The sequence below is a fragment of the Silene latifolia genome, chromosome 1 (assembly GCF_048544455.1).
Source record: "Silene latifolia isolate original U9 population chromosome 1, ASM4854445v1, whole genome shotgun sequence".
In the NCBI taxonomy this organism is placed as follows: domain Eukaryota; kingdom Viridiplantae; phylum Streptophyta; class Magnoliopsida; order Caryophyllales; family Caryophyllaceae; genus Silene; species Silene latifolia.
In genome coordinates, this window is record NC_133526.1 from 180,046,462 (window position 1) to 180,057,843 (window position 11,382).

An 11,382-nucleotide genomic window follows, 5' to 3' on the forward strand; every position below is an offset into this window, starting at 1 on the left:
GTCTGATATGAACAAGCCCAGGGAAGATGTGTTGAAAACTTTGGAGGAGTTGAACAAGACGAGAAAGGAAACCCTGAGTGTGCTTGAAGAGAAACGGCGTATTGAGGATACGGAAGCGAGGGTTTCTCAAAGCGCTAAGAAACGTCGTGGTTTTGGCAGGGTGAAAACTGTTGGTAAGAAGGATAAGACGACGCAACCTGTTGTTGAGCCCGTCGCTTCTCCTACTGTCATTGATAACACTGAATTCTCTACAAACACCCCTACTGCCAGCCGTCAAGTGGGAAGCATGGGTGTGGATAGCACCGTGACTCCAAAGTCGGCTTTGGGTAGCCGTAAAAGGGGTAAGTCAGACGATGGGCTGGGTTGCTCTATGGATTGCGGGCCAGAGGACAGTAGTTTTGTTGCGGTGTCGGATTTGTTTCGGAAAAACAAAAAACAGTTCTCTAAGATGCTGAAGGTGCGGAAGCAAGTGGTGGACTTTGTTCTTCGTGAAGACGCTCACTTGAAAGAAGAGTAGGTGTCGATTTTCATTTCTTTGATTGTGGTGTTCTGTTCGAGTTAGTCTTTCTGTTTCCCCTTTGTTATTCTCGCCGTTAACTTTGTTATTATCTTTGTTATTTTGTCAAACTAGTATCGTAATTCAGTGTTAGTTCCCTTTGTTATTCTATTTTGTTATTGAATCGTTATTCTCTTTGTTATACCACTATTATTCATTTGTTAGTCCAGTGTAATTCCACTATTAATTCCTTTTATTAGTCTGCTGTTATTGAATTGTTATTCTCTTTGTTATACCACTATTATTCATTTGTTAGTCCTTTGTAATCCCCTTTGTTAATTCCCTTTTGTTATTCTCTTTGTTATACCACTATTACTCCATTTGTTATTCCACTATTATTCTCTTGTTATTGTTCTGTTATTGAATGTTATTCTCTTGTTATACTACGTAATCCCCTTTGTTCTTATCATATGTTATTTTTTGTGAATGCGGTGAGATGTTAGTGGTGTACAAACGACGACGTCGGCGTGTTTTTGGACGGGGGGGATATTGTTTCCATTGTAGATGCAAATTTTGCTATGATGTCAACAAGAGTAGTCGATGTTTGGTCGATTCTTTTGAATTCGTTGGAGTTTGAGGAACGTTCAGAACCAAGCTCAATGTTTTTCGGACTTCGTCATATGGAATTTTGCTTTTTCCTTTGCTATTTTGCGTTATTACCTACATATTTACTCACAAGAAGTGATATAAATTTAACACTTGTGTGCTATTTTTGGTTGTTTATGCTTTCTGTTTAGGAGGACGCTCTTTATTCACTCTTAGAGAACTTTGATTCCTCAAGCCCTCTTGACGGTCCGGGTAAGAAGTTGTTGAAATTTTGGAATGTGTTTTTCGATTCCTGCAATGGAAGATGTCGTCTGAACTCGGACCTTGTGTTTGTGCCGATTCTGTACAATGATCACTACTCTTGTTTCTGCATCAATTTTATGAATGAATCGATTGATTTTTTGGACAACATGACTCACGATGCCAAAAATTTAGCCGAGTACAGAAGATTGGCAGAGTTTGTGGCAAACTATATGTATGTTTTTATGGAGGCTCATAATGTTATGAAGTCTCAAGATTGCCGCAATTTTGAAATCGTGGATGTTCCTTTTAAATGGAAAAAGAAGAAACTGCTAAATACCGAGTCTGGGTGTTTCTTGCTGTATTCAATGGCCGAATATGGTGGCAGCGTATTTGAGTCCAATCTTCACAGCAAGGTTGCTCGTCGAAGCTTTTGTGTTGAAATATCGGCTTCCCTGATCTTGGCTGATATTAATATTTATAGGCAATTAGTTCTTGATAATGCGACGACTTGTGAGAATCAGAGGCCTAAGATGTTGGGTTTGGGGTCAGCTAGGAACAAAAGTTGAAAGAATTGAAACCCCAATCATTTGCTGCTAGTGAAGAATCAGGCGTCGTAGTGAATACTGTACCTTTGACTGTTGTGTATCCAGGAAAGTAAGACTAAGTTAGTGTAAACTGTTTGTTAAACAATTAGTGTGCTGTTATTGCACTGTTATTCTATATAATAACTAGTTTATTGTGCTGTTATTCCCCTATTATTCTAGTGTTATTCCAGTGTGTACTCTAATTTAATTGAGTTTTCATATTACTTGTACTTTTTTGAAACACCATCCATTTTTACTTTAATCCCCCTGTTAGTTTACTATTATTGCAGTATTATTCAGCATAATGAGCAGTTATTCTGCCGTTATTGCACAATTAGTCTACAGTTATTCGACTTTTATTCTAGTTTAATTAAGCTTTCCTATTACCTTTGATTTCTACAAACACTATCCATTTTCTATTCAACTGTAAATGGCAGTTTTTCTCAACTGTGATTCTGTTGTTATTCCACCGTTATTCTGCTGTTATTGCACTATTATTCCGCATAATAAGTAGTTTATTCTGCTGTTATTGCAGTATTATTCCACAAAAGGACTAGTTTATTCTGCTGTTATTCCACTGTTAGTCCAGCATTATGTTGTTAAAACTATTCATTTTTATTCAAGTGTAAATTTAGTCAAGTGTAATAGCAGTGGTTTAGACTGCTTTTATTCCAATGTTATTCTACCATTATTCTGCTGTTATTGCAGTATTATTCCGTATAATAAGCAGCTACTCTGCTGTTATTGTACTATTAGTCTACACTTATTCTGCTGTTATTCCACTAGTTTAATTAAGCTTTACAAACACTATCCATTTCTACGAAGAATATCCATTTTCTATTCAACTGTCAATGGCTTTTTTTTCTCAACTGTGATTCTATTCTTATTGCACCGTTCTTCTGCTGTTATTACACTATTATTCCGCATAACAAGTAGTTTTATTCTGCTGTTATTGCAGTATTATTCTACAAAAGGACTAGTTTATTCTGCGGTTATTCCACTGTTAGTCCAGCATTATGTTGTTAAAAGTATTCATTTTTATTCAAGTGTAAATTTAGTCAAGTGTAAAAGCAGTGGTTTAGACTGCTTTTATTCCACTGTTATTCTACCATTATTCTACTGTTATTGCAGTATTATTCCGCATAATAAGCAGCTACTCTGCTGTTATTGTACTATTAGTCTACACTTATTCTGCTGTTATTCCACTAGATTAATTAAACTTTACAAACACTATCCATTTCCACGAAAAATATCCATTTTCTATTCAACTGTCAATGGCGGTTTTTTCTCAACTGTTATTCTATTGTTGTTGCACTGTTATTCTACTGTTATTGCAATATTATTCCGCATAATAAGTAGTTTATTCTGCTGTTATTGCAGTTTTATTGAGCATAAGGACTAGTTTATTCGACTGTTAGTGAAGTCTAAATGCAGTCGTTTTAGACTGCTTTTATTCCACTGTTATTCTACCATTACTCTGCTATTATTGCAGTATTATTTTTCATAATTAGCAGTTATTATGCTGTTATTGCACTATTATTCTGGTAAATACTTCTGTTATTCCAACATTACTTAAACATAGTAGTAAATAGTACTTAAAGATAGTACTTACATAATAAACATTAATGGTCTAAAATATTAAAGACATTATTTTTAAAGCAATAAATATTTTAAACATATTTTAAAGCAGCAGCCCTGGACCATCATCGTTAGATTTTTATATCTTTATTCTATTCTCGACGGCGCTGCTTGCAGTCCTTGGACAGTGCTCTCAACTTCCACCGACTCATCCTGAAAAAGGGTTTTTGTATCCTTCCATAAGTTCCATGGCTTTCAGAACTGGTGTCCAATCGGCAGAGATTGAAGGATAGACTTCAGTTTAATACTTCTTCAAAGCATTCACACCAGCAATGAATTGATTGTCTATGTCGGCTTCTGTGTTGTTCCTATTTTTCTTTTCCTTCAACTGTCTACGCATACGTTCATTTTGAAGTTCAGCAACCTTCAACTGTGTCCTAACATTGTCGACCTCTCTTATTAAGGCCTCTTCACGGTTTTCTGCTGCCTCTACATTTGTCCTTGTCTCGATCAACTCTATCGAAAAGGAGTCTATCTTCCGTTTAGCTTCATTGATTTCCTCCCTTGTTGGGGACCTTCGGTTATCGTCAGTTACGTCACTCATTCTGCAACATTGGAAGTACTTCCTCCATTCAACTCCACTCTACCATCTTTCCTTTTTCATCCATTCAATTCCACTCTACCTATTTCCTAAAAAGGAATGCTAAATGACTATTTTGTCCTCATACCCCATTACTTATTTACAATATTTGCCACTCATACCCCACTACTTCTACATCAAACTCCACCCTTTTCCACTCATACCCCACTTAATTACATTATACCCCATTATTTATTTACAATATTTTCCACCCAACCCCACCCTTCTTAATATTTGTGCAAAATACAAATAGGTAGAGTGGAGTTGAATGGAGGAAGTATAAAACTTTTTGCATTATAAAAAAATGTTTAAAATATTTCAACCAAATTAAAAGCATGGCAAAGTAGAAGAAAGAGAATTACCTTTTCTGCAGCATCCAGTATAGTGTAGACAGATAAGAAAAATAAACATCAAAGAAAAATAAAGAATAGAAAGACAAGAAATTACCTTTTTGGAGAGGAGATAAAGTTTTTTTTGGAATGGACTTTTTCAGTGTGTGTGTTTGTTTTTTTACTCGAAATAGCAGTATTTATAGGGGCTTGGGGAATACAAACAGTTTTTCTGTAATAAAGAATAGAAAGATAAGAAATTACCTGCCTACCAAAAAAAAAAGATAAGAAATTACCTTTTGCAGAGGAGATGCAGAGTTTTTTTTGGAATGTACTTATTCAGTGTGTGTGTTTTTTTTTTACACGCAATAACAATATTTATAGGGGCTTGGGGAATACAAACAGTTTTTTTGTAATTATATTAGATTAGGTTAGGTAACTGTTTTTAATAAAAACTGAAAAGTGGAACTGGTTTTTATAAATATTACTAATCTGTTATTATTCAACTATTATTGTAGTGTCTAAATGCAGTTTTTTTTTTGTGGGTGGTTTGTGGAAAACAGTCAAATAATATTAACAAAAAAAATTAAAGTAACTAGTATTAATTCTCATATAATATAGGTGTCACTTTATTATCTAGAAGTAACATTTTAGGGTAAAATGTAATTTAAACAATGACAAATAGTAAAAGTCTTTGACATTTAGGCGAGGTCTTCATCGTAGCCGTTGTCTTTTGCGTCTCTTTTGTCTTTCTCAGTTCATGCATCTGATTCATATTCCTGCAATTTTTGCTTAGTATTTGTCATTTAGGTAAAGTAACAATTAGAGGAAAAATAACAACACATTAATAGCAGAATAGCAGTAGAATAACACAACAGCAGCAGAATAACAGAGTAACACCGGAATAATAGGGGAATAATAGTAGAATAAGAGGATAACATTAGAATAATAGGAGAGTAATAGTTCAGATTTATATCTCTTCAGTTTCTGCTTCTTCTTCATCATCGTCATCAGAAGGGGGACTTTCAGCAAAAGGAAGATTATAAGTTCTACTATTGTGGTTCACCCACTTCTTGCAGTTACCGCATCTTCGCTTCCTCTTTTCTGGCTTGCTCTTGGCCTTTTCTTTCGACGACCTCAATCTTTTGCCACTGCCCTTATTCTTGGCCTTGTTTGGCGGTCGAAGGTCAATATCATTTGAAGCTGTGATGCCAAGAAGATCATCGATTTCCTGGTTTTTAGTTTTCGGTTGAATTGGTCCTGTGATGTTCTCCCTGAACTATGTCAGGGTTTTCTGCAGTTGCTTCATCTGTTTAACCGTAGCATAATTGTCCATCACCCCGATAGTTGCATAAATCTCAGACCAAACCTTTGACATCTCAGCTTTCTTGATGTCAGCTTCGTCAATGTCTTCTATGACCTTTCCATTTTCATCTTGGGCAATTGGCCTGTAGGATTTCTTTGTCCATCGAGCAAGGACATAAGGCTCCGGTATCCTGTGTACCTGCCTACCATTCTACACCCACAGTATATGCCGACAGACAATGACATGCCTCTCAAATAGCTTACATGCACATTTGCTCTCGTTAGTTTTGGTGTTAAATTCCACTCGGAAGTTTCTGTGCTTCATTCCATCACGAACGTCATGGTACTCCACTGTCCCTACTATTGTCAAACCCCCGACCCCCATGTTGCATATCGTATGTTTGACTTCGTTCTGAAAGTCTGCAAAGATAGGATGTGTGTAGACAAGTGAGGCATGCATCTCTACCTTCATCGGCCCTACTTTCTCGAGCATATTATGCTCGTTGGCAGTGTCCATCCTCCTTTGTGAATGCCTTTGCTGTTCTATTGCAGAATTGTACCTCATCCAGAACTCGACAAGAGTTCCAAAGTGGCTTTCAAACCGTTTGAATTAGCTGTTTGAACTTTCGGATCTCTGGGTTGTCCGCAGCAAACAACCTAGAGGCAGATCGCGAAAGTAAGCCAGTATCCACTTTTGTCTGATTACGAATACATACTTCAACCACCGGTTGCTTTGCATACCATGTGCTTCAATAACGGTTTGCCAGTTTTGTTCAAATTCTTTTGGTTCTAAGTCGACATCCCAAACAACGACATTTATGTCTGTCATAAATTCCGTGTCATTGCAGATTGCCCTTCCCACCTTCTCAGGCATTTTCTGCATGATATGCCACATGCAGTACTTGTGCACAGAATGCTTGAAGACATTTGGGCATGCCTTTTTAATTCCAGGGCATTGGTCTGTAATTATACACTGAGGTTGCTGCTGCCCCATTACTTCGAGGAATTTTTTAAAAATTCACTCAAATGAATCCTGACTCTCGAAGTCAAGCAATCCAGCTGCAAAAGTTACCGTCTTCTTGTTGTGATCTACTCCGGTGAACGGAGTAAACACCATGAAATATTTGTTTGTCCCATAAGTAAGGTCAAACGAGATCGTGTCTCCATATAACTTGTAGTTGTTTATCCCTTCCTTATCAGCCCAAATAACCTTCGTCAAGCATTTGTTCTCATCCTGATCATAAGCAAAATAGAACCCCTTTGTTTTAGCCAGCATTTTGAAATGCCCAATGAACATTTTAGCATCCTTATCCCCAATGTAACACTTGATATTTCGTTTGAAGTTTTTGAAGTCTAGCAAAGAGGCACCGATATTCTGATAACCATTTGAGTATTCCTTGAGAATTCTGAAGCTCAATATTGGACCTATGTTTAGCTTAGTATTGTAATACTCCGTATTTTATATCGCTAATTAAGTCGAGTTAATTGTTTAGTCGTATTGATATCGTAAGATCGAGTTATTCGTAAACTTGTTGAGACGGGTTTAACTGAACGAAGTCACGTTAGCTAGTCCATTTACCAACCACGCTGACCCATGACACTTACCCATTTACCCAGGCACGATTACCCATGACCCATTTACCGTCTAACCTAATTTTTTTAACCTAATTTTACCCTAACACTACATAACCCTCATCTCACCCGCCTCCCTCACTTCGACGGCACGCTTTTTCAGATTCACGCAAAACGAGAGAGAAAGAGAGTGAGAGAGGAAGGCGATGGCGCAGCAAGGAAGGCTTTAGGGTGGTTGTCGACGTTTGTAGGCGACCCTGGTGGTTGTTGTGGTGGAAGAAAAGGTATGCGCGCAACTCTCCCTTCTGTTTTAGCTATTTTTGTCGGGTTTTGGTTGTTGTTGCGTGTCTTAGGGAGGCGATGCCGGTGGTTGTTGACGGGGTAACGGAGTCGTGTGGTATGTGTCGAGTGTGGTGGTGGTTGTTAGGAAGGCTTTAGGCGGTGATAGTGGCAGAGAGAGGCGGCATCGACACAGGGTAACAAACGGGTTAAATGCGGGTTTTCAGGCGGGTTTAGACGGTTAGGTTTGGGGTGGCGCCACCGTGGACTCGGGGGAGGTCGAAACGGCGGCGCCACGGCGTCTGTGTGCGTTGTTTGACGGCGAGCAGAGTGGTGGTGGTAGGATAGGGTGTTGTTGACGACGGTGGTGGCTGAGGGGTTGTGTAGGTGGCTGCTGTGGTGGCAACCACGGGCGATGGAGTGAACCAGGGGGGGATTTCGTGGCCTCGGTTCGACTCACCGGCGGAAGTCGAACTCGGTGAGGGCGGCGGTAAGAACCAGTCGGACCATTGTCCGACCGGCGGCCGTATCACGGTGGAAAGGTGGCGCGTGGGAGTTGGGGATCGGGTTGGAAGTCGTGGGTTGGGCGTGTTGTTTAGTCGGTTTTGATTCGTTTTCTTTATTATTTAAGTTATCGTAGTTAGTTAGTTAATTTAACTCCCGAGTTATTTAAAATAATTAGAGACGGGTTTTGAGTCGGGTTTGTTAAAATGGAAAAGCTGCTATATCGGGAAAGTTTCCATTTAAGGAAACTTTCCATTTTAAGAAGTTTCTATTTTTAGTAACTTTCTATTTTGGGAACGGGAATAGTTTAAGTAATTGTTTATCATTTATTTATCTTTCAGAGGGCGAATTTGTTGTGGAATATTACTGAGCACCCGACTATTTGACAAAGATCGAGGTAGGGGAATACACTGATTGAGTTCTTACGATTATAAAGAGTTGGCATGTTCGGTGATTATATGACATATCTGAGTATCTTATTTATCTTGTTGAGAATTATTGTTTCATACGTTTCATACATTGCATTTGCATCGGAGTTGGAGTTGGAGGAGATGAGATTATTGCGATTAAGGCCCAGGCGGGTCCTACAGGACTTGCCCTGGTGTCCTCGCCATTTTTAGCCGGTATATCGACGACGGTCGATTGATATAGTCTGCCGGGGATCGGTATGGCTGGGCGTTCCGGGGATGTGTGTGATGGAGTTGAGAATGGAGGATTATAGCATTGCATTCTTTATTTATATCGTATTACCTACTCAACCTCGCGGTTGACCCTGTGTATTCATGTACGCCTGTGATGATCCATTTACTGGGGAGCAGATTGACAGGTTGTTGAGACATTTGGAGCTGGCAGGGGAGAGAGCATGGATCACCTGACTTAGAGCTAGCCCACTTTTATTTCCGTTTAGCTATCAGACTTTATTTCCAGTTTTGAGACATGTTCCATTTCAGTTGTAAACATTTATAAACTTTTAATTTAAAGTACTGTTTATCTTTCCCTTTGTTATCTACTGCCTCGGGTTTCCGAGATGGTAACACCCTTCTTTATCTGAGGAGTCCTAGTCCAGGCCCTTAAATAAATGGGGGTGTTACAAAGTGGTATCAGAGCGAACGATCCTCAGGCCTAAACCAATGAATCCAATGAATATAGGAAGAGTCTAAATAAAATGAACCCCGGGATAGAACTGTTAGGAGCACACTAAAGGTAAGGGATGAGTTAGGGGCCCCCTCACACCGAACTATTGGCCCTCTCAGTTTGACCCGGGAACCCTGGGTGTAAATGAGAGAATGGGTAGAAAAGTTGCATGATGTTGAGTATGAATTCATATATCGTTGCCTAAGTGTTAACTGATTGATATATTAATTGTTGCATAAAAGAGTTGATGGGAGGTTGTGGCATAATACTTTGCATGTTTTAAAGTTGATTCATACTTATATCTCTATAAAGTTTGTGTTAGAAGACTATGTCTAGTGATATGCGGTTATATGATCCCTAAACCATGCTAGGTAGACAAGTAGGGTAAGAAGTGATAGAATTGGCGAGAGTTGCCAAGGTGATTTTGTGTTGCAGCTAATTCCTAAAATTTTCTTATAGTCATGCCTCCAAGAAGGAACGCGGCTGTAAACATCACCCGGCGAGTTAGATCGATTCTTGGTGAGAATGAGGCCCTAAAGGCCAAAATAATTGACCCTGCTAAGATGAGTACAATAGTGGCGAGGCATAACCCTACCATTTTCACTGGAGAGGGGGAACCTCACTTGCTGGGAGATTGGTGTCGGGAGTTCACCAACCTATTCGAGCTGATAGCTTGTCCGGAAGAGCTGCATGTAGACCAGGCTGCCCACTACCTCAGGGCCACAGCTGGGGAATGGTGGACTAGGAACAAGGCGGAGATCCGACATATTGCTAGGGATATTGAGGAAGGATACGTGTATTGGTTGGAATTTCAAGCAATACTGACGGACCAGTTCATGCCAGAGTTCAGGAAAGCTAAGCTAAGGGAGGAGTTCGATACGTTTAAGATGACAGAGGACATGACGGTGGACACATACCATAGGAAGTTCCGACTGTTGGCTTCATATATCGATGAATTTGCTAAGAACGAGACCATGCTGGCTATGAGGTTTGAGAGGGGACTGGCGGTGGATATCAAGAAGAGGCTCACGGCAGCTCCACCTACCACCATTTAGGACATCAACCTGAGGGTTGGTGCTGCTAAGAGGCTCTCCGAGCAGATCAAGGAGGATAAGAAAGGAAAAGCTGAGAAGAGGAAGCCGGAAACTGTCAGTGATAATACCGGGGCCAAGAAGCTGAATTCAGGCAAGTTCGGTGGGTACTCCACCAATAGTGCTCTGGGGGATGAGGAATCAAAGCGGAGGCGATTCTGAGAGGTGCTAGTATTAGAGGTAATGCGCCCGGGGTCTGTTATGGTGTGGAAAGTTGGGACACAAGAAGTGGGAATGCGAAGTTCGGAGGAAACCAAGTCGGGGTTTCAGGACACCTACATCTGGATACTGACGGATCTCGTACAGCGGGATCGGGGTACAACAACTACCGTGCTCCTAACACTGGCTATGGAGGAGGTGCCCGATCCGGGGCAAGTAATGTGATTATCAAAGAAGCTACAACAACTATCGAACCGTAGCAAAGAAGCAAAACCGACCCCGGGGTGGTAACTTCCGAGAGGAACCGAACGAGGGGAACAAGCAACCCAATACCGCTTCATCGAGTCGATCGGAGCTAAGTCCGTGGCAAGCTCTTTGCCATGGGAAAGGAAGCGACAAAGGAGGATGCCCATGTCGTGTTGGTACATTTCTTGTCAATTCTAAACCCACATTCGTGTTATTCGATTCTGGTGCCACACATTCATTCATATCTAGGGAGCATGTTAGAGCCTTGAACCTTACTGCTTATGATAGAGTCGTTGATTCTGTTATAGTACCCTCGGGAGAGTCTGTGCCTTGTGATAGAATCTATACTAGTGTACCTATTCAGATTGGGGAGGTTGTCTTTCACTATGACCTTATGGAGTTTCCATTGGGTGGTTTCGAGGTGATTCTAGGGATGGATTGGTTGGGAAAGTACAAAGCTTTCATTGACTGTTACCAAAAGAAAATATCACTGAGAGGACCTAAGGGAGTCAGAGTAACCTAAAAGGGATACATGGTCAAACCCAAAGTCAAATTTATTTCTGTAAATACCCTAAAATCGAGTCTGAGGAAGGGAGACCAGTTGATCTTGTGTCAG

The 11,382-nt window shown here is 40.1% G+C and overlaps 1 protein-coding gene across 1 annotated transcript; it reads right to left on the reverse strand.

Annotated features, from left to right (window-relative positions):
* Window positions 1-5,446: 5,446 nt before the first annotated feature.
* Window positions 5,447-6,775, reverse strand: LOC141588297 (uncharacterized). Its single transcript, XM_074409746.1, has 4 exons — window positions 6,439-6,775; window positions 6,248-6,324; window positions 5,846-5,992; window positions 5,447-5,755 (listed from the first exon to the last, which is right to left on the reverse strand). The coding sequence occupies exons 1-4, from the start codon at window positions 6,773-6,775 to the stop codon at window positions 5,447-5,449; spliced, it is 870 nt and encodes a 289-aa protein (XP_074265847.1).
* Window positions 6,776-11,382: the final 4,607 nt, after the last annotated feature.

Bases quoted from the DNA above. Each gene is read 5' to 3' on its own strand.
- LOC141588297 (XM_074409746.1), bottom strand. From the start codon at position 6,775: ATGGGGCAGCAGCAACCTCAGTGTATAATTACAGACCAATGCCCTGGA. The intron at 5,993-6,247 runs GTAGAGATGCAT...CTGTGGGTGTAG, and splicing joins AGAAAGTAGGGCCGATGAAG to AATGGTAGGCAGGTACACAG. The intron at 5,756-5,845 runs GTTTGGTCTGAG...ACCCTGACATAG, and splicing joins AGAAAGCTGAGATGTCAAAG to TTCAGGGAGAACATCACAGG.